This window comes from Perca fluviatilis, chromosome 21 (assembly GCF_010015445.1).
Source record: "Perca fluviatilis chromosome 21, GENO_Pfluv_1.0, whole genome shotgun sequence".
Lineage (NCBI taxonomy): Eukaryota > Metazoa > Chordata > Actinopteri > Perciformes > Percidae > Perca > Perca fluviatilis.
In genome coordinates, this window is record NC_053132.1 from 10,537,341 (window position 1) to 10,565,067 (window position 27,727).

Below are 27,727 nucleotides of genomic sequence, written 5' to 3' on the forward strand. Positions count from 1 at the left end.
CCCTCCGACACAGCATTCCAGTTTAAGCAGATGAAAGCCAGCCACCCCCTGTCTCCTCATGGTTGGAGTGATTTGCCGTGGTCACCGAAAGGAGCGGGAGGCAGAAGCCTCACACTCAATCATTGATAGTTGCAGAGTGTGAGGAACGGAAGAAGGAGAGAGAAACTGAGACACAGTCACACACACACACACGGCAGGCTGTGAGCAGGGAGCAGGGATGGTAGCTGAGGAGATTGTTGTCTCCCTCTCAGGGGGTTCCCCGTGGGGCTTCAGACTGCAGGGAGGAGCAGAGCAGCAAAAACCTCTACAGGTGGCCAAGGTACGGTGAAGCTCATACGTGTGTGTGCATACAGTATGTTGAAGAAAAGGCTTACTGCCAAGGTGGTAACATGAGTAGATGGATTTACTGTAATACTTCAGCTGTTACTTGTGGCCTGAGGCCTTGATGGTCAGTCCTGTGGTTTGTTGTGTTTGTAATTCAAGCTTTGGTCATGAACTTTATAGTCGACATAAAATCTGAATAAATTAATCAGTAGCTCATTGCATTGGTGTCGCTGTGAGTTTAAATCTCCGTAGCTTCTGGGTATTGCTAGGGGTATGAAAAAGATAAATACAATTGCTCATGTGAGTGTAATCGTCTAGCTTTTTCACACACAAGCAAGTCAGTACATGTACCTTCACTTATAGTTTGTTCACAGCTAGTTTTTGAAGGGCAATCATTTCCTTAGTTCAGAGAGCATCATTGAATTGGCAAGGGAATATTTGTATTGAAAGGCTTATAATCTGGATATCAAGCAGGATGTTGGTTAACGTTTAACTTCTGTATCTAAGTAATTGTTACTCAGAAGAATTCCACTTTTCCACAGTTACTTGAGTAGTTATGACCAGAAGTAATCTTCCCTCTACAACAATACCTTAAGGATATACTACAATTCTCTCATTTGGCTGCAGCCAATTAAAATTTGCCCTGCTGTGATTCAGTTGGGTTTGTGGGTCAAAGAACAGCGTGAACACATGTTAAAGGATTGATCTTTACTTGTGTTTCAACACTGCGTCCTGATGGCGATCGTACAGTATCAGAGACTTGTAGGGGTTTCTTTTGAATAGGGTAGTGTAGCCTACAGTGCATACGTGTGCATACATTCTATGTTACTTTTCTGTATGTGCACAACTACACACACTTATTGCATGTCTGTGTAGTTGTGCACATGAATGCGTCTACTGTGAACACACACTGTCGACAATGAACTTGTTTCAGATTTATCATTGTCACTTATTTATTAGACATAATAATCTAACTTTAAGCCCGGGAGGAAGTATTCTTTTTTTCCAGTTAGGTTTGGTAAGCTTTTTGTGTCAGTGTTTATATTTGTTGACAGTACAGAATGTTGTCTCTAATAAGAAAATCTATTCTGGAGAGGAGGAATGCGACCTCGCTCACACTGACGTTAAAAGTTGGCCGGTCACTCATAAGCCGTCATAACTTCAAACAAAACAGAATGGAGGTGGAGTGGCTCTGGCACCAAAGGCCTCTTTTTATCCAGGAATTTCAAGAAGATAAGGTCACCTTTGATGAGAGTTTGATCAGTGTGTGCTTCCTCTTATTTGCATGTGTGTGTGTGTGGATGGGACCTGTCGTTTGTGTGACCTGTCGTTTGTGTGTGTGTTTGTGTGTGTGTGTGTGTGTGTGTGTGTGTGTGTGTGTGTGGTTGGGCATACCTCAGATAAGCCCGGTTGGGAATGGAGCACAAACTAGAGGATTAGAATAGCTCATTTAAGAGGAGCTGGAAGCTGAGCATGGAAAAAGGCCTCTTGTTCACAGACAGAGCCTCACACACTTGTACACTATCCTGTCTTGTGTTCTCTTATTGTAAGTATTTTTTCTGTCTTTCCCACCACAGTAGGCTAGCGCCTGTCTTTCTTCATCTGTCTAGGAATGTGGTTGATTCTCCTGTGAGGTTTTATTTTGGGTATGTGGGGAACATATGGTGAATGACAGGCATCCAGACTTGTGATGCAGCTGTTCAGACCCCCTCTTTCATGATGTTCACTTTTGCTGTGTGTATACATTTTTTCTGAGTGGGAAAGTACGACATAGCTGTCCTTGCATGTGTTTGTGTGGCGCCGCACTAGGATTATTGGGTCAAGAGATACTGATAAAAGCAAATACTGTGTTCTCTTAACAGTCCAAGTAGGTGCGGGAACACACTTTCCCCCTCTCAACATTTTGTACAGCGATAAGCTGTGTGTATTAGTGTGTATACGTGAGGAGACAGAGGTGAGGGCCTTATCTTCTTCTTATAAAGGAAACTGCAATCTAGTGGACAGGAATACTAGCCTTCCCATCTATCAGCCACCCCCCATAGACATACTTCCTGAAGAATCCTATGACATCATCTCTTAGCGACCTCCAGGGAACAGCTGCATGACTTCACGAGTTATTCTGATACGGGGACATGGATGGCTGGCAGTAGAGGAGAGCCGCCTGTTGCTGAACACTGTTCATTGGATGTTGAGATTTAAATCCTTGAATGATCTTATTGACTCACACAATACAATCTGTAGGACTGACAGGGTGAAGAGGGATAATGTAAAGCAAGCGGGTCATTATTAGCTGTGACAGGGTGACGCAGGACCCCGACACAAAGCGGAGGGTTCCTTCATCGGCCTGAAAAGGTTGAATTTGCAATAATGTAGAGCAAGCGGCTCTACATTATTTGCTTATTACACAGCTACTTACTAAATAAATCAATAATTTGTGACAAAAAAATGATTTTAGAATGATTTTATTGATTTAAAAAATGGTTGTCCAGAGTCTATGATCAGAACTGTGTCCAAAGCAACGGTAACACACCGTAGAATTCCGTAATTGACCAATCAGAAAAGAGCACTCAACAAAGCTGTGTAACAAACTAAAGTCTATCTGTAATCTGTAAACAATCTGGTAATTTTTTGATAACATTAAATCTTCATGATTAAATAAGCAACAGCCAGGTTAAAGTTTAGAAAAAAAATACTTATTTAATATTTATTAGGAGTTTAACACTAAAGAATGTGTTAATATGCTTAATCAGGATTGATCAGTTTCAATTGACAGTGGACTGGCATCATGAGCAAACAAACCCACAACTGTCATCAAATTTAATATTATCCATTAAAATATTGCTGAATCCTAACCGGGGTCAGTGAGAAGATCACAGACCTATTCTGAAATCTCTTGTGAACTGAAATATTGTCTTCAAACTTTGGCAGAAGTTGTTTAATGTAGAAAACCATCACTGATAGTAAAAAGCTGATAAGAAAATGTGTATTTAGGCCCTTTAAAGCCTCCATGAATATTTATGTCATTATAGCATTTCTATGTGCTTTTACCACATCTTAAAATATTATTGTGTTATTAACCCCTTTCCTCTCTGCAGGTACGCAGGCGCAGCAAAGCATGCAAGGCTGGACTGAAGGAGCATGACGAGCTGGTTGCCATTGGCGACCATATGTGTGCAGAGCTCAGTCATGCTCAGGCCATGGGGCTCATAGATACACAGAGCGCTACACTCAACCTGAGGGTTAAAAGGTCAGAGCACTGACACCCATACAGAACATCACACAGTCCTTGTTCCATGAAGCGATATTAAACAAGTCATCTGTATGTTTCCAGGGCCCCTTCTGATTTCCACTCCTCATCTGCATCGCCCCGCTCCTTCATGAGGGTCCTGTCTCCCCCCGTGGGCCCTTTGCCCTCTCACCGTTCCTCCATCCTCTCCCCCACTGGGATACCCGGGGGCATCACTTCCCCTCCAGACAGCGAGGCTTACTACGGAGAGACAGACAGTGACGCGGACACGCAGTCACTCACGCACCGTCGCCAGCGCCGCACACCTCCTCACGCACGCTCACCTGCGCGCTATGACAAGCAAGAAGAGGAGGAGACCTCAGAGATGAGCGGGTAAGACAGGGAAACCTCCTGTTCTCAATGTACTATATCATGGAAGGTTTCTTTTTACCAGTCTTCCCAAAAAGCTGCAACATCATACTGGGGGTCTCCTGTCCATATTCTATCCAAACTCCACTGCCGTGTTATAATCTTTGATGTGTTCTGTGTTTCCTCTGAGGTATGAGAGCGCCACAGATGCAGTGGTTTCCATGCAGGGGCAGTGGGACGGTCAGTGTCTTCCTGGCGTCCCTCGCAGAGAGCTCATCCTCCAGCCACTCCAGACCGAGTGGACCACTCCAGCACACACCCCACACACTCTGACCCCTCACACACTCACACCGACCCCTGATCAAGGCTTGATGGAGGTGGAGGGAGAAGGGGACAGTGGCTTCCAAGAGGCGGGGGGCTGCATTGGGCTGGCCTGCCCACCGCTTGTGTCTCCTGAACGGGCGAAAGAGGCTCTGATGTCGGGCTCTGGTAAACATCTGGTGCCCATGGTGGGACCACAGCAGACCCCAGTCAGCAGCGAGCTCTCCACCACCTACATGGACAAAGCACGACAAGCTAGTGAGTGTACATCTTCATACAAAACTGAACTACACTGTTACAAGTAGGCTAAATAATCTGGAGATTACAAAATGGTTTACAAGGAAAAAGATATATATGCATACAATGAGAGAAAATAAACCATACAAACATACTGTTATTTTTTTTATAACATGTTAATTCTATATATGCCAGTCTGCGTGCACATAAGTACAGACATGCGATTAAAAGAGAATACTCTTTTAAATCTAGGATTGCTATGTGCAGCAGTTTAAGCATTACTACCTGATTGCTGACACTCTAAGTATTGAAATCAAATGAGGATAATCATGGTTGTATGCTACTAAGTCAGTTTGACTTATTGTGAAATAAGTTAAAGGATGATGGTAAAATCCCTTCCAACATTTTTATTCTCTTCTGTAAATCCAAAACAAACATAAATATGCCGCAAGAAACACCAGAAAGGTCCTGACAAAAAGCTGAAATGTCCTGTTTGAGGAATCAAGCAACAGGGTTTATGGAAAAAATAGTCCTAATTTAAAAAAAAAAAAACATCATTCGGCTATGTTAGAGGCTACCATGATCTCATTTGTGTATGGTTAATATACCGCTTTATCACAGTTATTTTGAAAATAATGTATAATTGAGTTACAGTTCTTATTATAGTCCTTTACAGCATACCATGAATGTGTATATCACTTCCACCCATAACATTTCCAAACAATAATTGTTGCTAAATACAGTTTGGATCTTGGATGGGAGTTTGTTTAGTTGGATCCAAACTTTTTTGTCTATCAAGTTTGAGTATGACACAACAAGCTACTAACCAAAAACAGGAACATCTCTCGTTTCTCATGGTGAAGCAACTATTTCAGTCTTGACCACAGTGTTTTTGCCTTTTAATTTAAATTCCAAAGATTTTCTTGGTGTCTCCGAGGGCATCAGCTGTGAAGTCTTGAAAGCTTATCAATAGCTAGATCACCCTCTAGTGGTGGTTTTCTATACCTGGAGCATCCAGTTACATTTACAGGCTTGTGCCGATGGGGTGAGATATACCAGATACCTGCAGAGGTATTCCACCTTCCCCCTCCTCCCCTCTTCTGTCCCCTGAAACAGCAGTCCATCTCTCCTGTCAGTATTCGGAGCATTTGCCTCACTGACTGTATTTATAGGCATTCAAGCTTCTGATCGACAGACTCTGACTCAAAGGCCACACAGCTGAATATGTGATGTATGAGTGTTAGCATGATTGTGTGTGTGTATGTGAAAGTTGCGGTGTGTGTGTTTCTTACCCTGTGTGCACAGTAGAAAATGAATCAAGTTAATTAATCAAGTTATCTGCCAAGAGAAATGTCAAACATGTGCTGGTTCCAGCTTCTCTAATGTGAGAATGTACTACTTTTCTCTGCTTTGTATTATTGTAAATGAAATATCTTTGTGTTTTGAACTGTTGGTCAGACAGAAAAGTCATTCTGAAATCATCCCCTTTGTGTGTGGAACGGTATGATGTGCATTTTTCAACAGATTTTGGCATTTTATAGGATAAACAATTCATTTACAAACGTAGACAAAGGTGTGCAAGATGAATTTGGGGTTGTGAAATGATGACTGAGATAGGAAATGAGAGTATTAAAACTGCTACCTAAAAAAAAAAGTGTTATCTAGTTTTGCTTTTTTTCTTTAGGCCTCAAAAAAGTAAATGGCAAATAGACGTTACTTTGTATTAATGGGTCAGAAGCAAAAGATTGGGAACAACTAGCCAAAAGTGAAAAGATGCGAAAATGGAATTGATCTTCTCAGTTAACTCTTGACAAGAAAGCGAATAAGAGTATTTCACCAAATGTTGAACTATTCCTTTAATATAACAATACAGTTTTTAATAAAGTTTTATTAACCTTGTTTGGTTAACCTATTATTTCAACAAGGCAAAAATGATGATCAAACTGAATAGCTATGCAGTGACAGAGTTGTGACTTCACATGAGCGAATGTTGCAGTAATGAGGGGCTGAATGACTTGGATTAGGGCTTTACCATAGGACGAATGATGAGGTGTTTAGGGACCTGTCCTTTCTCACGTTACACGTTACACACACACACACACAAACACACACACACACACACACACACACACATTGATTTTGGCTTTGAATGTGGGATTGTTAGCTCTGCTGCTATAAAGTTGTGTGTCTGTGTGTGCAGTGGTTGTTAGGTATGAAGTGTCAGCAGCAGAGAACGGCACATCAGTAAAGAGTTATGACCTAGCTTTCCTCTATAAACTATAATTGGCTTTATGAACTCATTCAAACACACATACACAAAGTCAGTGACACCACAGTCTAAATATCCTCCAGTGAGGGGTCTTCCTGTGTGTGTGTGTGTGTGTGTGTGTGTGTGTGTGAGTGAGACAGAGACTGGACAGGTGTTTGATGCCTGTCAGACAGACAGGAATAGGGGGTTGACATCATGCATTGGTTTGGGTTGCTGAACACAGACAAAGGTCTTTACATGGGCTGTGCCCCGAGAGAAGAGCTGGAAGACACTAAACAGTTCCCCACTCAGAGCAGAACTGGAGTCTGTGAGGGTGTTTGTGGGAGGGTCTGAGGGATTTTAAGGACACACACACACACACACACACACACACACACACACACACACACACACACACACACACACACACACACACACACACACACACACACACACACACTCACTTTAGTGAGATGCGGGACCTCACATCTCCTTCAGGTTTAGACGTAGATGGACACAAAGTCGCACACATCGTGTACGCAGGTAAGACTAAAACTCTTTTATGTACACACACTTCATTTACACACGGGTTTTCTCACATTACAAGTAATTTTGTTGTTCATATTAAGAGGAACTACTTAATGTTTATGCTATGTCAGCACCTTAGAAAGTTGATCATTACATAATGTCAAGGTTATTTGTCATTGTTGTGCTCAGCAGACTTGACTGATGATCCTGATTTAGACGTGACGATAACTTACTCTAACTGTGATTGTGCATCTTATTTTGTGGGTTTACGCTGTATAGAAGGATCATATAAGCCGATGTGTCTATACTGTGACGCTTTATCAACGTAATGAAGCTGTGTTGCTTATTGTTGGCCGAAAACATAATTGTTGTTAAAAACAATTTAAATATTGGAACAAAAAGTTACAAAATATTTATAGTTATGTTTAGGTCTGCTAGTGGGATGACAAAGCCAGTCTGTGGGTATGTCCAGACTGAAATATCTCAACAACTATTAGATGGATAGGAAGGAAATTTGGTGCAGATATTATGACTTTGGTGACTTTTCCTTTTCTGCCACCATGAGGTTCATATTTGTGGTTTTGAGTGAAATGTCTCGAAAGTTATAAGAAGGATTGTAATAAGATTTGATTCAGACATTCATGTTCCTATTATGATGAATTGTGTTGTTTGTGTTTAGTGCTAATTAGCAAATGCTAATATGCTAAACTAAAATGTGTTAGCATATAGCCCCTTTCACTGCTCTGCACAAGTCTAACAGAGCCACTAGCATTGCTGTAGAGTGTAGACTGTTGTTCTCCTATAAACCTTATTATGTCAAGTCTTTGCAACAGTAATATCTGAACTTCGCAACTGAAATATCAAGTTTGATATTGGGATTGTGTGTGTCTCGGTGAGCTTGACCGTATAAAAGTTATATACAATGTGAATGTGTGTGCACAGAGGCTGCATCAGACTATAGTTATGTAGTGAGGTGAGCCAGGATACTAAAAAGACTCAAATAGCCTTGGACTAAGCAGCGAGACACACACACACACACACACACACACACACACACACACACACACACACACACACACACACACACACACACACACACACACACACACACACACACACACACACACACACACACACACACACACAGGCACAAACAAGCATTTGTGCAGGAGAGACACTCTGATCTAAACTTCTAGGGGTGTGTGACTTAACTTTGGAAAGCAGCAGGAATTCTTTGTTCTAAATCCACAGCACACACTCCTGTCTGTCGCTGGTAATCCTCATAGCTGCTTCTCACTGTGATAATACCGTATAAATCAGCCACAGTGAGCCAGCTCTCTCCTTTGTTTCCTCTCTCTTTCAGCACATTTATTTTGGTCTCTCTCTCTTTCCTCTTCTCTGTCTTGCAGAGTTGCATCGTGGGGAGAGTGTGGTGGAGAAACAGGTAAAAGAAGCTCGTACTAAATGCCGATCCATTGCCTCTTTGCTGACTGATGCTCCCAACCCCAACTCGAAAGGGGTGCTTATGTTCAAGAAACGCCGGCAGAGGGCCAAGAAGTACACACTGACCTGCTTTGGCAAAGCTGAGGAAGATAGAGGAGGCGAGACAGAAGGAGACACAGAAGGGGAGACAGAAGAGGAAGGAGGAAGCTCAATCCTGAGTGGCTCAGAAGTTGATGAAGAGGGATTCTCAGCATCTTTTGACCCTACGTGGGATACCGGGTATCTAGACGTGCTGGACAGGAAAAGCTCTGCCTGCCCGTCAACCACACCAAGTACTCCAACAACGCCAACAACCAAGCACAGCTCGGGGCTGGACATCTCAGCCTATCATACTCCAGGACTTGTGAGCTCTGTCAATCAAAGCCCAGGGTTGGAGGTTTCAGGGCTGGAGAGCTCAGCCTATCAGGGCTCAAGGCTGGAGAGCAGCATTACGAAGCAGCTGATCAGTAACCACCCTGCGCACATGTCTCCTCCAGCTGTGGCTCTGACCAATGGGGGGTTGGTAGCTGTAAGTCGGGCTAGTGTTGTTCTGAGCTCGCCCTCTCAGACGTCCCTTCCAAGTCAAAATGGGCAACATGGCAACCCTAATTCTAGTCCTAACCCTAATCTTAGTCCTAGCCCAATCAGAGACTTAGATCATCACCTGAATCCAGGTGTTCTAAACCGCACTGCACGCCCCTTCACCCCAGGCCCTGCCTCTTCTCGTGCATCTGTAACGTCTGTGATGTTCCGCCCTCCCCAACCCAAACCCACAGCCGTGACCATGGCGACCAAACCTGTTGCGGCTGTCTCCATGGTGACCATCCAACCTACTCACCATCCATCAGGGCCAGATGCAAGGAGAGCGGTGTCTAGCACCTCTCTGTACATCCCCCCAAGAAATAACAACAGCAACACCACTCCCCCCTCTGTTAACTCTCCCCCCTCAGCTCTCTCGCCTCCCCCCTCTCTGTCTTCTGCACTTTTCTCCAAGCCGGCCGCAAATCCACCCACATTTTCCCCTCAGCCCGCAGTGTATGCTTCCCCCTCCATCCCGTTCTCTCCTTCTGCAGCTCAAAGTACCCTGTTTTGTCCATCACCTGCTCAACCCTACTCTGCTCCAGCTCGACAGCCATTTCCCTCTCCCCCTGCTCCTACTTATCCACCTCCCTCCACCTGCATTCCTGCTTCTCCCATCTCCCCACCACATCCCTCTGATCCGACTCAGGCCTCCTTCCATGCCCAGCCCAGCCCTCCTCCTTGTCCTCCTCCCACCCAACCTTCTCCATCTCCAGCTGTCCACCCTTACATCAACATGACAGGTGCAGTGACTCCTGGCCCCTATGCTGCCATGGCAACTGCCTCCCCACCCCAGCCTCTGGGTGCCGATTCGTTGGGGACACGAGAGGAGCGCATCTCGGTCCCTGCCGCTCGCACCGGCATCCTGCACGATGCCCGTCGCCGTGGCAACAAGAAGCCAATGTTCTGTGCAGTCCAGAACAAAGATGTTAATCCAAACCCGGACTTGCTGTCGATGGTCCAGAACATGGATGACCACTTTGTGAGAACCCCAGGTGCTGAAACTGGAGCTACACCCAGTGGTGAGACCGGACATGAGTCGGGGCCTGAGGAGGACTGGCTGAGACTGGGGGCAGAGGCCTGCAACTTCATGCAAGCTCAACGGAGATCCAGGCCACCTCCTGTAGCTCCCAAACCCCAAACGCCTCAGGTGCCACAGCTGGCGGGGAAGGGAGGTGAGCTGTTTGCCCGCAGGCAGAACAGGATGGATCGGTACGTTGTGGAGCGATCCCCCTCTGCTGCTGCGGCACCTTTCTCTCCTGCCCAGACAAGGGAGTCCTCGCCTACGCCTTCTCTTCCTTCTACCTGGAAGTACTCGTCCAGCATCCGTGCTCCTCCTCCCATCAGCTACAACCCCCTTCTCTCCCCCTCCTGCCCTCTGAAGGCCCAAAAGAAGCCTGAGGTCACAAAGTCCGGACCAGCTGGATCTAAAGGGCAGAAAAAAGGCCTCAAGGCTGTGGACATTATGAGCCACCAGCCCTACCAGCTCAACTCTTCTTTGTTCAGCTATGGGGGTGGGGTTCCCATGGACACCTCCACCTATCAGCAGCAGAAAGGATTGACAAGTCCTCAGAAGACAGCACGAGTATATGAGGTAAAGCGCTTCTCCACGCCCCCGCCGACATCCACAGGGCCCGCTCTCAAAGTTATTGCACCTCGATCAGCTACGACACTCGGAGAACCCCTGTGGCGCTCTGATGTCACATCTCCTCCACCTACAGTTGGCCCCGCCCCCTACCAACCCTATCAGCCTCAAACCCAACCCTACCAACCTCAGTGGGCCACCTCCCCTCTGTCTCCCCCACCTCCCCCTGCCCCTACCACTCCACTTCCTCAGCTCCCCACCTTCTCTGCTGCTCCTGCTCCAAATCCACTCCAGTCTCCTACTTTCTCCCACCTTCAGCCCTCTAACAGTGCGCAGGCCAACAGGCAGTTTAAGAGTGCCCCAGATCTGAGTCCCATGGGCCCCGCTGGTGCCTCCCGGCCTGCATCCAGCACCACGCAACCTAACAGGGTCCCCAGGCCCCGGTTCAGCACTTCCAACCTGGGTCTACAGCCTTGCGTCTGGCGCCCTGGATCCACTATGCACTGAACAGACTCTGATCTGGACATAGAGCAACATTTCTTTAAATAGGTCCATGTGTTTTTGGTACTATAACAATGTTATTCAGGGCTGCAGCTTGGGGTTTTACAGACACATTTTATCATAAGATCTGTTTGGATCAGCCACCCATAAAGCACATTTTAACACTTACATTTAATCTTGTTGACTCATTTATCCAATGCATTTGGCTGTAGTTAGTGGGAACACTGTGTTCTGCAAAAGAAATGTAGTGTGCAAACCTGAGAAAAGTAAAAAGAAAAATGGACATCAACGGCAGATTGAAAGGACAGAAAGAGATGCTGAGTGAAACTAAAATAAAGTTCTGTAAATATTGTACTGAATGATGAAGTTTAAACATTAAGAAGAATAGAGGATGTGAAAGGACAAGACTTTTGGGACAGAGATTTGGTCGAAGATGGTAAAGAGATGAAAAGGAAAGCACTGATGAAGTGACATAATAAAAACAATGTCTGATGAGGTGTAAAAGATGCAGATTTGACTCATAACTTGACAATTTGTAAACATCCTACAGTACCTGTTGCCATCCTGCATTATCGTATCAGAGACGTTACTTTACTAACATTTTTGAGTACTGTAATTCCCCCTCTGTTATATATATTCTACGGATTTGTGTTTGAGTGTCTTTTTTTTGCAGTTGCACTCTGCAGCAGTGTGTGCTTTGTTTTCTGTAGTTTTTCATAGGGTGAAGAGCACAGCTGCCATTAAGAAGGGAAGCCTTACAGTAGCCTTGATTTCAGATCTGTTGATATGAAACCAGAGATGTATTACATGTTGGTTTAGCTGTTTTCCACAGAGACATGCGGCTGAATAAAAATAGACATGACTCACCCCAGCTGTCACTCTGTTTCTGCTTGTGTCACCCGCTCCCACACCGGGCCCCAGTATTTCCTCCTCCTGTTAGTTTTTAACCTTTTTTCTCTTTCAGGCATTTACCAACTGATCTAAAAGCTCATTTGATCTCTCGGGATTTAAGTAGTTTAGAGATCAAATACACAGTCTTTATAAGTGATATTAGCCATCAAGGTTGTTTTTTAGACTTTCACCACATGGAGGCACTGTAGGATCTGTCATCCAGACATGTTGCACCATTACAGTTTATGGTTTCCTCCCTTGTCTCATCACAGATTTTACATTCAAAGCAACAGTAATAAACCTGGCAGGGTTTCCATTTTTTATACTATATTTTTATAGTTTAGATTTTCTAGTTCCCTTTTTACAGATAGAGAACTGTAAACAGAGAGGATATTTGAACTGTGAAGAACTAAAAATAATTTCAAACATGCATACATGCATCCTTTTTCTAATTCTTCTATTTTAGATGTATCATTACAGTTGAAAATGTCCTTGTAGGCCAACATTTCACGGCAGGACAGACACCTGATGGCTTTGGAGCTATGAAACCCAACCATGGCCACAGAAAGGGATCTAACCTCTAACCCTTGACTGGGATCAGGTGACGGACGGGGCTAACTTCAGCTGCTAACTTCAGTCCTGTTCACGTCCACTGGTAAGCTTAGCTGCTGTGCTAGTGGAAGGTACACACACACACACACACCCACACACGCGCACATGCACACGCACACGAACACACACACACACACACACACACACACACACACACACACACACACACACACACACACACACACACACACACACACACACACACACACACACACAAATCATTTTTACAAACTAGGTCACCGGATTTTAGAAATACATTAAAGCTGTAACTGCACTTATAGTAATGACTGAAGTGGCTCTTTCAACTCCTGGCCAAATTACCAAATTAGTTCTACAATTCTCCCTCTCTTGGTCTCTCTCACTCAATTGCACACACACACACACACACACACACACACACACACACACACACACACACACACACACACACACACACAAACACACACACAAACAAACAAACACACACAGACCATTTGACCTACCGGTATTTTTGAGCTGTTAATCGCCAGCTATTTGGCCCAGTGCTTAACGCTTAATTCCGATGGCTTTTTTACAATGTGATCGAGAGTGGAGGGGAAGCGCTGCTCCCTCATACATCCTGTCTCCTCCTGCTGTTCTGCCAAAGAGGCTCTTCCCTCTCACCGTGTTTCTGGGTCAACTGATACAAGTGTTTGGGGTCAAGGGTCGGGGTTTAGGAGCAGGTCCGAAAATGGACAAGTAATGGTCGTTCTCACTCTCATGTGGATCGATCATTTTAGAGTTATTATTTTGGAAAAAATAAGTTTCTTTATTGTTTTATAATGCATAATTAACTGATCTGTTTGGCTTGATAAAGTATTACTAAACGGTGATTTGTAATAACCAGCTATTTTGAATATTCACCTTCTAACTAGGAGTTATATTCCCATATGGATTTATAATCCAGCTATACACACACCCGTATCAAGGCCACCTGGCCCGTCCAATTTTAGGACTTTCATAGTGCAGGGGTGATTTTTATCCCTGCTTGTGGCATAGCACCAAGGATGGTAATCTTACTGTAAACTGTCTGTTGGTAATGCTGCTTGGTTGACCAGCTCTTTTGTCCAGACTAAAATATCATGACAGCTATTAGATGCCATACTGTAAATATAACAGACATTTGTGTTCCCTCGAGGATGAATCCTACAGATTTTGGTGATCCTCTGGCTTTTCAGCTAGTGCCACCAGCAGGTAAACGTTTTGCAGACACACAGATATTCATGTTCCCCTTTAGGTTGAATTGTAAGGACTACGGTGATTCCGTAGATCATTTTGTCATGTGTCCAATACTTTGGTTTAAGATAAATACCTGCAAAACTAAAGACATCCCCATTAGCCTCAGGTGTACTTTTGGTTAGAGCTAAATAGCAAATCCTAACATGCTAATATACAGATATGGAGCAACATTCATTTGGAGTCATGTTTCTGGCCACCTGATGAATTTAAGTTCAATATACACAATATTCTTTTATCTCTGTTTTTTCGTCTCTACCAACTCCTGAGCGACCCCTTTCACATTGTCAGTTGATATATTGTTATTAAAAAATAAAGATTATAGTCGCTTTAAAAATACATTTTCTTGTCAATGTCATCATCCAACCCACTGAAGAAATTATTGCTATTCCAGATGATCAATCCAAACCAAATCTTTGTTTACTTACTAAGCAAAACTGTGAAGGGACACAGCAGAGAAATATAGAGCCTCTATAGCTTTTTTTTCCATGATTACACAAAAGTCAACAAACCAACATGACTTACAGAAGCTACTAGTTAAATCTAAAAAAAAGCAGGGTACTGACGAGGAACTGTGACTGACATGATGTTGCATGTATGACTGCTTCCAGGCACAAACGAGGCATAAAGTTACACATTTGTAAGTTGAAGGAGGATGAATAAAGACACTATGCGAAGAAAACACATCGCCAAAAGCATTAATGCCCTTAAGCACGTAAAACCGAGTGACATATTTTCTTCTCTCTTCTCTGGAGTTGTTTGTCATTTTATCAAAAGGCCCTGTTCCCCTGTGATTGGAGGTAGGACAAATTATTCAGGTGTTTACAACCTGGAGGAATTCAGCGAAATCATCGTGCCGATCCTCGTCGTTTCAGTAGCATCTGCTGAAGATCAGGATTTTAAAACTTGACATACTCCCTAAGATACCAATACACAACTCTTCTGGTTGTTTTAAAGTCTAGGCTGAAGACAACATTTCCAAATAGCCCTGGTTATTCTGAAAGAGGTGACATACCTACAGGACATATTTTGAGCTATGTGACGTCTTTACAATTTCACATTCTTTGATTTTCTTTTACGGATAAAGTTGATAAAAAAAAAAGAAATCATTATCAGTTTCCTATTATCACTTATCTTACCAACCTCTGATCTCGAAACACCACACCCACCTCCTTCTTTACCCCCTACTCAATTCACCCCCACCCCTCCTCCCACCCCCGCAGCCAGGTCCATAGCACTGGAGCAGCCCTGCTGATAGGGTTTCACTCTCTCCGGGGCGAAGAGGAGGGCAGGCAGTACAATACAAATTCTGGGACACAAATCTACCTGGGAATCTATATTCCTCTGAGCCAAACTCTGGGACCGTCTGGGACCTGTGTCTTCCTGTGGATAGCTGGGTCTTAGGTAAGACATTAGAGGTGATAATGTGTGACCGCATCGATAAAGAAGTCTCACACATGCCTTGAGTGTTTGTGGGTTATCTGGCACCGACGGTTCACTGAGTTGTCAAATAATTCTGGATCCTCTTTGAGTACAAGGGGACAGTTCAATTTAATTGCAGATTGTGGCTGCAGGAGAAGGCCCCATCTATGGCCTGTGTATGCCTCTGTATCTGGATGAATTAATGAATACATTTTTAACAGTTTTATTGCAGATTTTATTTACAGATTGTTATTTTTACATTTTTATTTCTTGAGTAATTTTGATATCAATTAAACTAAATCTGAATCACAAGAGCCAGCTGGTATATGTCTGTCATTTTCTTCCACCAGCTCTTACTGTACCTAACACTGTGGTAGGTGAGGAATGTGGCCCTCTGCAGTGGAGTTTTTAGTCTGCGGGTATGGATGCATGTGTGTATTTTGGAATGTGCTTACTGATGCCCTTCCTCCCCAGCTGTCCCCTCGAGATTTATCAGGAGCTAAAACAGTCTGGTCATGGGGGGGACAGGAGCGCCTCTTCACTCAGAGAGGCGGTAACAGGACCCAGGCCCTCGTGTCGCTCCCGTTGTCCCCATCAGCACAGCAGTTTGCCTCCATCTTGACTTTTCCCAGAACATCCAAAAACACCTGTTATCTCCAGCTTTTAATCCACGGCCAGTGACTCACATTAATCACAAGAGAAAAGCTATTTGAGTGCAAAATTGTGTGTGCTGGTGCATTTATATGTATGTACACTCACCACAGTGCTATAGATCATGGGTACAATAAATAGCTCGCACAGCAGGACTGGATCCCAGGCTAGGAAACGAGCTTCAATTACAGTGGATGAAAAGCAATTACACTACCTGTCTCCCTGCAGACGGGCCCTGCAGCTTTTTCTCTTGTACTGGGACTCACCTCCAGCCTTACATAATTGCTTTCGACCTGTGCAATAGACAGCGACATACTGCCGGCCCCCATTTCAGTGGTTAGACAAAAGAGACACAAGCTGCCACTGGGAATTTAGTGTCTTCATGAGTTGGGCTTTACACAATGTTTAAAGCGTGCTTAAGGTAATTAGGGAACCCAGCGAGGTTCCTGATAGAGTTTACTAGAATTTGGGATATGATGGGCAACTTCATCATACAGACACGTGTCTCGGAAATCAATTCAGATATTCTTCTGAAATATTTTTCAAAAAAATTAAACAGTTTTGTTGTATCACATTTCACTGCTGCTAATTCTGTCGTGCTCTCTGCCAAACTCCTGAGAGACCAACTGTGTTTAAGCACGTCTTAAGCAAGTCTCTCTTAAAGCATAAGATCAAGTCAAGTCAGTTTATTTATAGAGCACATTTAAAAAACAAATGTTGAACAAAATGCTTTATAGAAAATTACAATTAAATACAAGTGAAATACACAAAGACCTAGAATTACCTAGAATTTGTTATTCCTAAGTCCCCTGAGTCTCTCTGATTAATAGATTTTGTGCAACAAGTTGTACAGCAACAAGTCCTCTATATTAAACACCAAATATGTCGTCTGTGCTTTCTGATCTGACGCCCCTGTGCCTTCAAAAAACTATACGTCATCGTTGAAAAATGAATACGATACGACCAAAGTTTAGTTATATTTAAGGAAACTTAGTTTGGGTTAACTACATCGTTAAGGTGAAGGGATGTTTGTTGTCATGGTTACAATAATGAACATGTGGTTAAAGTTAGCGTCCATCCTGGTCATGATGAAAAAAAACATGTTGGTTTGAAATGGGGAAATAAACAGTAATCTCCTAAAGTCCAATGTTTTGTCTATCCACCCTAAGCTCATAATCAGAATTCCTACGTCCACTGCTTTGTCACTTGAACGTTAACATATGTTATTTAGGGGCACTTGCTGAAACGATAATTGCTGTCTTTCTTCTTTGGAGGAAAGTCTACTGTTAACACGGCACTCAAAGGTCCCATGACATGGTGCTCTTTGGATGCTTTTATATAGACCTTAGTGGTCCCCTAATACTGTATCTGAAGTCTCTTTTATATAGACCTTAGTGGTCCCCTAATACTGTATCTGAAGTCTCTTTTATATAGACCTTAGTGGTCCCCTAATACTGTATCTGAAGTCTCTTTCCTGAAATTCAGCCTTGGTGCAGAATTACAGCCACTAGAGCCAGTCCCACAACGAGCTTTCCTTAGGATGTGCCATTTCTGTGTCTGTAGCTATTGAGGACGAGAGAGGGGGGGGGGGGCAAGGTGGAGGGTGGGGATGTGGCCTTGACCAACTGCCACTTTGCTTGTTTGAAAGCCATGATGTCTCTCTCTCATGGGTGGGCCAAATTCTCTGGGCGGGCAACGCAGAGAAAGGGGAGGTAACCTTGCTCCTTATGACCTCATAAGGAGCAAGATTCCAGAACGGCCCATCTGAGCTTTCTTTTTCTCAAAGGCAGAGCAGGATACCCAGGGCTCAGTTTACACCTATCGCCATTTCTAGCCACTGGGGGACCATAGGCAGGCCGGGGGAACGCATATTAATGTTAAAAAACCTCATGAAGTGAAATTTTATTTATAATATTATCACCTCATAAACTTGTTATGGCAGCAAATAGTTGCCTATTCACACCTCCATCAGATATGAAGCAACAGTAATGGGTGGAGTTATATTACTGATCACCTAGTGAAAGTAAATCTAATATTCACTCTTTTAACTCAGTTTTTGGTCTCCACCAACTCTTGAGGGAAATACTGTATCTGGCTCTTTAACTGCAAAATGCTCCACTATGTTCACCAACTAGTCGCTAACTGTGCGAGTCTGCTGTTTGGGGTTGAGCAGGTAGTGTACAGTTGGTTGTAACATTGACAATGACATTAACCAAAACAATGAGCTAAAATGCTAAGAGCTGAGGGGAAACTGCAGAGAAATTTTAAAATCTAAATATATCTCTAATATAAAATCTAATATATACAATTTTTATCTAAATCTTTTTTTTGACAAAAAAATATCTTAACTCAAGAATGGAGGTTTATCAGTATAGCAAACTCCATCTGCTAATCAAGACCATAAGATGAAGTTGAAAGATCCGTAAGAAGCTAGTCAGTGGACCCAGAGTAAAGAATATTTGTGAAATTTCGATTTATTTGACTGTATGGATGTATTTTTCTTTCTGTGTAAAGTAGGTGCAGCTCTTTTTCTAAAAAGATGATGATGATGATGATGATTATGACGTCACAATGTCTCTGTTCTTTCCTTTAGCCATGCCTATCAATACTCCTGCCCCTTCTCACAAGAGGAAGAAGGCCAATAAGATCATCACTGACCTGTCCAACGTTAGCCAGAATGGTAAGACAAACACACACACACACACACACACACACACACACACACACACACACACACACACACACACACACACACACACACACACACACACACACACACACACACACACACACACACACACACAAGCAGTTCCAAGCAGTAACACAATATTTAACATGCATGTGGCATCTCCTGGAGGGATGACGGTCATTATCAGATGGCAGAGCAGCCACAAATCTGTCACCATTGGAGGCTACACAAAATACCAGACGGTGTTTCTGCTCCCACCATATTTGTTTGGGGCAACGGAAGTGGAATCAATGTAAAAACTTGTAAAACTGTGTCAAATATTTCACATCTTGGCATTAGATAGTTAACTAAATGCTTCTTATACATGAATGCATAAATAATCCAATATGATTATAGCATAATAATCACATAGGGCATTTTTTTCTGCATAATGAGCACTTTTAAGATGTAATACTTTAAATACAATATGCTGTTAATACTTCTGTACTTTTACCTGATTAAGATTGTAATTATAGGACTTTTACTTGTAATTGAGTAATTTCACTACTGATAATAGTGCACAAAGGTTAAAGCAACAAATTCTTTTTTAACATTTTTTATTAATTCTTTTTACAAACACTAGTGGCTTGACTCTAGGGATAGCGATGTCGTCTTGTCTGTTGCTCGGTCGGTTGGGGATGAATTGTTATAGCCCTAACAATACCTTCTCTGACTTCATCTAGTGCCATCATCAGGTCACAATTTCAGTCCGATATGTTTTTGGTTTATTGACCAAATTACTGCAAAACTAATGACATTCCCATCATCTTCAATTGTACTGTACCTGTTTAACATCAGCATATTAGCATACTGACATTAGCATTTCGCTCAAAAACACCACTGACTAGACTAAATACAGCCTCACAGAGCTGCTAGCATGGCTGTAGCTTCTAAGTCTAGTTTTAATATGTTATTTTTTCTATCAGTGTCAAAGCTGACATTTACTTGTTGCATAATTTATTACCAACCACAATGTATTCTCTGCCAATCTCTGCAATCTGCAATCTGAGCATGCTCATAGTGTCTGAGCACATGCTTACATCTGTCATTTAACAATCTGTTGATGTCTTTCCCCATTTGTGTCCTTTGCTGTTTTCGCTACTGCTTCCTCTGCTGTCAACATCTGCAGCCACATCTGTATCGTTCCACCAGTTTGTTTTCAGTCAGTCAGGAGCTTACCCTGCTCATCCCTTATTTTTCTCCAGTTAATACCCACTCATCTATCCATCATCCCTGCCACAGTGTCTTTCTGACATTTGTCCCATGCCTGTATGCTGTCCGTCTGTCCACCCCCTGCCTCTGTCAGTCTGTCCAATTTATCCCAGTCAGCAGCCAGCTCCAGTTTCACCTTCTTCTGAATTAACACTCTAATCAATATCCCCATGGGAGAGTTTGCTCTGCTCAACAGTCTCAATTATTCTCTCTCTCTCTCTCTCTCTCTCTCTCTCTCTCTCTCTCTCTCTCTCTCTCTCACCCACTTGCTCAAGTCTGATTTACTAGGTACTGCTAACAGCTCTCTGCAGCATTGTAATGCCAACTCCCCGCTTTATAGATGTGTTTCTGTGTGTGTGTGTGTGTGTGTGTGTTGGTTTATGGCTGGACTCCAGGTGTTATGAGTGATATCAGAGTGCATGTGGTGGATGAGAATAGTGTTTTATGAGGAGCTCTGTGGAGCAGTAAAATCCATCAGATCTCTCCATCACTGAAAGAGAGGAGGAGGAGGAGGAGAAGAAAAAAAAAAAGAGAGAGAGAGAGAGAGAGAGAGAGAGAGACAGTGTGTTATAAGGATTCCCCTCCAGCAAACAGTTCTACCAGAAAACCTGCCGTGACATTCCCCAGTGCTCTTCTCTCTCCATATTGCTTTAGCCTACTAACCCCTACAACTCCCCTGGTTTCACACACACACACACACACACACACACACACACACACACACACACACACACACACACACACACACACACACACACACACACACACACACACACACACACACACACACACACACACACACACACACACACACACACACATCCTCTAACACCATATAACAGGTTTCAAGCAGAGAATATGCCCTTTACAGTCTTATACATCCCCTAATATATCTAGTGGGATGTAAACCCACCTTTTAATTTGCCAAATGGGTTTTGCTGATAAAAGACAGCACATCTCAGAGTGTGTACCACATCTGCTTTAACAAACACAAAACATTGTTAGTCTGCACAGTGATAAATCATCATTGGATACATGAACCAGATTCCTTTCATCCTTTCATTCATTCATGTGCTCTAGTTCATGAGAAAATGTTTTAAACATGTCTTTTAATGTTAACAAATGACACAATCTTCAATGGAATAGTTTGACATTTTAGGAAATATGTTTATTGGGTTTCATGTTAGATGAGATAATTGATACAGCTCTCTCATAGGAGAGTGGTGTCGATCTTCTCATCTAACTCTCAGCAAAGAAAATGAATAAGAATTTTTCCCAAAATGTTGAACTATTCCTTGAAAATATTGTTCAATTTGCACTAAAAAGTCACCTCTCACGTCAGAGAAATTTCCACCAAATTTTAATTAAAACCTACTTTTGCGTTTCCTACTGACTAATGAGCAGACAATCAAATTAAATAAAAAACACAAGTCGGATTGTTTTTACTGGCAATATAAGGCAAGATAATGGATTGGTAGGCTTGGTAACTGGTTCTATCAAGGTTTAATTTTTAATACATTTTTTGTTGTTTTTGTTTATTTTATTTTTATTGGTTTGTATTCCTCGTATTGTTAGGTTCGTTTTGTGTTGTCTACAGCTGTGTCTCATTTGAAATTGTATTCAATGGCTGACATGTGCAGAGTTAATTTAATCAAAGAGGGGAAGTATTTGGGTAGTAGTCTGATTTCTATTATTGATCCCTCTGTTGTAGTCTAAGGGATGCTTCTGTTTTGTGTTGTATAAAAAGAAAATTGGGGACAAGGAAAAACAATTGTGAATGGAATGTCGTAAAGTTCTGGAACATCTTTGTCCTGTCAAAATATCAATAAAAAACTAAAACAAAACATAAGTTGTTGGTGCAGGAATGCAATGCAACTAAATAATAAAAAACTCTGGGGCAACCTCTAGCTCACCTGGTAGAGGGTGCACCCGCATAGGCTGAGTGCTTGTCAGCGGCGCGGGTTTGAATCCGACCTGCGTCCCTTTGCTGCTTGTCATCCCTTCTCTCTTTCCCCCATTTCCTGTCTATGTATCAATATCTAATAAAATAAAAAGCCCAACCCCCCCCCCCAAAAAAATATCTTAAATAAAAAATAAAAACTCTGATGCACTTCATACAACATTGCATGTTTCTCAAGCAATGGGTAAACCATGGCAACTCCCCTCTACCTCTTCTCTGCATGCACCCACCTGCAATTCCATATTTAGTCCCTTCATTTTGTCTTCCTCCTCTTCCTCCCTCTTCCTGTTAGACGATGAGTCAGATCCCGAGGCCTCTGAGCTCGACCTGGGCACCAAGATCAAGACACCCAAGGACACCATGCTGGAGGAGCTCTCCTTAAACACGAACAAGGGCTCCAAGCTGTTCAGGAAGAGGCAGCAGAGAGTTGAAAAGTTCATTGTGACAAACGAGAACAAGGTAAGAGTAAAGAAGAGAAAGGGATAAGTGTGTGTGTGTGTGTGTGTTTGTGTCTAGTTTATGTGTATATGGGTGTACTGATCAAACTTTCTCTTCCTTTTTTTGGTCTTCCAGCAGAACCTCGAGAACCTGCTGATGTTCCCTCCCCCAGTTCCACCAAAGCCTGAGATACCAAAGGAAGAAGGTGGAGTCGCAGATGCTTTTTATGTTTTCTCTTTTCAATATTTCTTCCCATTAAAATGTTGGATTTAATCTCCCTGGTCTTCCCCTCTTTTTTCTTCCCTGCCCCTGTGTGTCTCAGTGGGGGAGGAGAAGGTAGATGAGGAGGCGGAGAAGGAGAAGAGGAGGAAGGAGTATGTTCGCACCTACGTATCGCCATGGGAACGGGCCATGCATGGCAACCAGGAGCTGACAGCTACCATGAAGTCCTCCATGCCGGGACCCATCCAGATGCACCTAGAACTGCCTCTGTACAAGAGCTTCAACAGGTACACACAGACACAAACTGAAGCTGTAAGCTGAAGGTTGTTGTTTTATTTTTTATTTTTCATTTAACCTTTATTTAACAAGGTAAGCTGATGGGAGAACAAATTCCCATTTGCAATAATGACCTGGCCAAGACAAAGGCATAACGTGTTACACATTAAATACGCACAATATAAACATACAAAATACAATAAAGAGTCTACAAAAAATACAGATCAAATATAAATTCTGAGTGGAGTACAGAATCTGTATACCGTTTTTGCAAATGGATAAGTGCAAAAAGCATTAAACAGATATTAAACATATGACAGCAGTGCAGGTATGAATGTGCCTCTAGGCAATGGAGCATAAGAGACAATAAAGTTGTGCTGCATTGCTTGTTCTGGTGCTTCTCTTAAGCTTCCGATTTCTCCCTCTTCTCTCCCCAGGACGGCGCTGCCATTCGGCGGCTTTGATAAGGTGCCTAGGGTGTTGACCTTTGAGCTCCCAGAGCTCAATGATGGCACCGAGGAGTCGGAGACTATGGCCAAACCGCACGCCAACATCCGCTCACGCCCCTCATTCAACCGCACGCCCATCGGCTGGGTCTGCAGTGAGGACAACTCCAACATCCACATAGAACTGGACAACATGCCCTTCGACGGAGAAACAGACGACCTGTGAACACGCATGCGCACACAAGAAGTACAAACACACACACAAAAAATGTATTTAAAACTGACTTGATGGAAAGGGACAAAGTATCTCCCCGTGGTCTCCTGTGCGCTTTCTAATCGTTTGATCCCCAACTATGATGAGTATTACTATGATTTTACATACTGTGAGCTAATTTGAGACCTGTGTGATATAGATACATATGAGCACTCTGCGCTCTTAAAACAATGTATTTATGCAATAAAGTTCCCCTTTACAGAATGTCTGGCTGCTTCTGATGTTAACACTGCATGTGCACGTCTTGGAAAAGTGTTATTAAAAGGACAAATTCTGATTATTTAAAAAAAAAAGAAAAAATAACTTATTTTTGACACTATTTACAACTATTTTGTGTACTACTATTTCCAAAGTCCAACATGAATGAAGTAGCTGCAAAGGGCCATACAGCCACCAAACAACAAGCTAATATAAAATATTAAGGGTCTCTGTCCATTTTTTGGAGATGGTTGAGGCATACCCTCTGCAAACCGGCTACCAATATCATCAGACAGTTCCATTCATGGAATCCCCAAGGGAATAGGAAGAGAGGTCGACCCAGAAACAGCTGGCGGCGAGACCTGGACGCCGATGTCAAGAGGACAGGCCACACTTGGGGACAGCTGGAGAGGCTTGCTCAGGACCGAGACGGCTGGAGAATCCTTGTAGGCGGCCTATGCCCCAGTAAGGGAAAATAGGCGTTAGAAGAAGTCACAATTTCAGTATTTCTATAACAAGGGAACTGCGAGGGAACGAGCTGGCAGGCATGAGGAGTCACATGTGGGTTTTATTAAGCCCAAAAATGAACAATATGTCACAAAGTTCTGGGCTCATAAAAGAGGTCAACTAAACACAGCTAAACTATATAATACCTTCACATGAACTGAATAGAAATGAACAGACTAAACTGACCTAAGTATGACAACATCTGACCACAAAGTGGAACATGTAAAATGGCTGATGCGACCATTTTTGAAACAGAGGCAACACAAAGACCAACCCCATACCACCTAAACTACAAATAAAACAAAACCGGACAATTAGTCTAGCAGTATAAATATTTTAGCAATTAACCAAATAAAAAAAATCCCAATCCCCCTTATGTGGGGACACGTGGTACATTCTGATCGGTTGCTTCCTGTATTTAATAGCTCTGCTTTAGGAGGTACATCTTTTGCTCCGTCCTGACAAGATGTCCCTCCAGCAGCAGCACTTTCAGCACTAGTAACTCAAAGAAATAGAAATGACTTACGGCAAATATATCTAAAGACAAAGTAAAGTGATAAACTGAGTAGACGTATATAACAAAAGTTATGTGGCATCATATACTGCTTGCTGATGTACAGTATGTGCAATGCGATAGAGGTCAGAAAACAAATCCATCTCCTCAATGAGGAGAAAATGTACTATTAAGTGTAAACAACTCAATCAGAAGTGTGGCAGCAGGTGCGGCCATCACAGGAACTATACTGAACAGACTTGTTTTAACCGTTTATTTATTTTGTTTCTTTCTTCAGATTTTAATTGAGGTTGATTTGACATATTTACACATGTAACAACAAAGTTAATTTAACCCTTGTGTTGTCTTCTGGGTCAAAAAAAAATCAACACTTTTTCTGATTTTTTTTTTTTTTTACGTTTAATGCTTCTTTTCACTACCATGTATTAACACCACTAACACCAACTTACTACCACTATAGTTTTACACTTATTTTTGGAATTCATGGTCAATTAAAAACCTAATTTATAGGAAACTATACCTAATTCTTGAGTTAAAGAAGCAGAAATTATGAATTATTTAGACTAATATTAAAGGAAGGATAATCACAGAAGGGTCAACATTCAGCGAGGATACTGCTCCGAAACGTTTCAATTTTTCTTTCAAAATGCTAAAAATTTTAATAAAACACCCAAAATTCAGTGAAAGTAGAGATCCGATCTTTTGTTGTACCCGCGAAGCCCGTTGTATGGGAACATCCATCCATGTTATTTTTGGGTAATTAAAATTAGGTAGTTAAAAAGAAACCCATATTTCTGAGATAGACATTTTGAGAACGGCTCAAATTTGACCCGAAGACAACACAAGGGTTAAAAATTGTATAGCTATAGGATGTCCTGTTGGTTGAGTGGCTTGAGATGCATACATGAAACATTTCTGGTGCAGTTTCAGTTGGGCCCTTGATTGCATGTCATTACTCCCACTGACCAATCTATCCATTTAAAAGCAAAAAACAAAACAAAAAAAATCATCATTACAAAAGTGATAACTGACTGAAAACACACGTTTTTTGACACACGTTATCTAACTTGAAGGAAATGGTTTGATATTTTGGGAAATATGCTTATTGGCTTTCTTGCTGAGAGCTAGATGAGATGATTGATAGCACTCACCTAGCTCCTGGCAACACAGCAAATAATGGTATTTGCAAAAAATGTTTCACTATGTCTGCCGTTACTTTTCAGTAGTTTTCAATTTCTAATGACCGCACTAAACAATGTCCCTGTTAAAAGTCCCCAAACAGAGGCCACCTGACTACACCTGAAGTTAAAAATAAAACACTCCTGCATGGGAAGGAATTGTCCACTTCAGTCAATCCACCTGATTAGAGGCCATATATACAGCCTTCCTCCCTTTGTTCATTCTTTTCCACCCAACCATCCTGTAAGTTGATTTACTTTAATGTTTTGATTGTCGTTAATGCACACAATTTGTACATTTGATTTATTGTTCATGAGTTTTTGGGCAGAAACTGAATCAAATTTACCTTCTGTCAATAAATGCTCTGCTTTAACTGCCCACCTGCTTACTGCTTCTCATTCCATGACACCAAGTGAGTCAGCTCTCCAGTGTTTCCTTCAGTCCCCATGACCTCCATGTGTGTTTTGTTTGGGCAGGTCTCAGTGATAGGAATTAAACAGGTTTTCTGCACATAAGAGACAAAAAGAGAGAACGTGCGTCCTCAAACAGGTAGGCCACACGGTCAGCTACGAGATGACATCATCACCATCCTCGCATTCTTTTCGTCTCTTGCCCAGAAGACGGCGGCATCGGGCTGAGAGAACTGCCGGATAAAACCGCTACGTCACACACCCTCAGGAGGAGAGCTGGAAGATGGCATGGTATCGCGAGAGCGACCGCAGCGCTGGATGGCGCTGGTGGGGGCTGATTGCACCCACGGCTCGCCCTCTCTCCCGTTAAATCACACGGTAGGACACGCGAGCGGACGGAGACAGGCGGCGAGAGCACCCGGGGTGAGTAAAATAACCTGCACACTATGCACTGCATGGGCTCCATCGCTGCTAGAGCGGCCGGGGGGAGGGGGGTGGGGGGGGGACGCGCATGTGGCCGGACAGCATACACCATCAGTAGGTGTGTGTGGTTAAGGGGGGGGGGGAGTCAGCGTGTCGGCCAGATGTGATCCTCAACAGATGTGTTCTCCTGACAGTCTCAGAGGATAGCTGTCATCTTCTTCTCCATCATCATCATTAGGCCTACTCTCATCAGCACCACAAGCAGCGTCGTTTCCTCGTGCTGGGTTTCCCCCCTCTGTTGCTCTCTGTCTTGTCAGTTGTATTATTTTAATCAGATGGTCTTGGGTCGGTAATTCCCCTATACGCAGCAACTCTCCTCGTGCTGCACACTGGTTGCCGCTTCAACGGACAACAGCATCCCTAACCCCTCAAGTTACAGTTACAGTTACAGGTGTTGTTCACGTCCCATCCGGCCACTCAGGTAGAATACATACCACTGCTGTGCGCGCGGCTCCTAGTCCTGTACTGCATGTTTTGGTCTCGCGCGGCGTTCGGTGGACTATACACTCTGTGTGGACTTGTTGATGGATGGCCGAGAGACCGCAGCCTTTTACCGCGGCGAATTCACGCTCCGCTGTCTTCGCTCCCGGGGGCCGCTATTGATTTAACGTTGCGGGTTCGATCCGCGTGATTGATGACTTTGGCCCGCA

At 43.0% G+C, this 27,727-nt stretch overlaps 3 protein-coding genes across 7 annotated transcripts in view; all 3 read left to right on the plus strand.

Moving 5' to 3' along the window:
- Position 1: 1 nt before the first annotated feature.
- synpo2lb (synaptopodin 2-like b) lies at positions 2 to 12,271 on the plus strand. Of its 2 annotated transcripts, none has more exons than XM_039789129.1 (5): positions 2 to 319; positions 3,420 to 3,571; positions 3,656 to 3,943; positions 4,110 to 4,498; positions 8,663 to 12,271. In XM_039789129.1, the coding sequence occupies exons 1-5, from the start codon at positions 218 to 220 to the stop codon at positions 11,404 to 11,406; spliced, it is 3,675 nt and encodes a 1,224-aa protein (XP_039645063.1). In that variant the 5' UTR covers positions 2 to 217; the 3' UTR covers positions 11,407 to 12,271. The 2 variants fall into 2 exon arrangements, with proteins under 2 accessions (XP_039645063.1, XP_039645064.1); XM_039789130.1 differs by lacking the exon at positions 2 to 319 and adding an exon at positions 1,757 to 1,870.
- A 3,129-nt stretch (positions 12,272 to 15,400) lies between these two features.
- Positions 15,401 to 23,990, plus strand: myoz1b (myozenin 1b). 2 transcript variants are annotated; one of them, XM_039787935.1, is made up of 6 exons: positions 15,401 to 15,561; positions 18,824 to 18,910; positions 22,423 to 22,589; positions 22,707 to 22,773; positions 22,891 to 23,077; positions 23,504 to 23,990. In XM_039787935.1, exons 2-6 carry the CDS (start codon positions 18,826 to 18,828, stop codon positions 23,736 to 23,738), a joined length of 741 nt encoding a protein of 246 aa, XP_039643869.1. In that variant the 5' UTR covers positions 15,401 to 15,561; positions 18,824 to 18,825; the 3' UTR covers positions 23,739 to 23,990. The 2 variants fall into 2 exon arrangements, with proteins under 2 accessions (XP_039643869.1, XP_039643868.1); XM_039787934.1 differs by having other exon boundaries at positions 15,403 to 15,561; positions 22,704 to 22,773.
- Positions 23,991 to 26,880: 2,890 nt separating this feature from the next.
- Positions 26,881 to 27,727, plus strand: part of usp54b (ubiquitin specific peptidase 54b) — a 57,192-nt gene continuing 56,345 nt past the window's right edge. The window contains exon 1 of one of the 3 annotated variants that reach the window (XM_039787929.1): positions 26,881 to 27,017. In XM_039787929.1, coding sequence (XP_039643863.1) covers positions 26,883 to 27,017 — 135 coding nt within the window. In that variant the 5' untranslated portion in view covers positions 26,881 to 26,882. The remainder of the gene's footprint in view (positions 27,018 to 27,727) is intronic. The other 2 variants (XR_005637805.1, XM_039787928.1) reach the window with 2 other exon arrangements.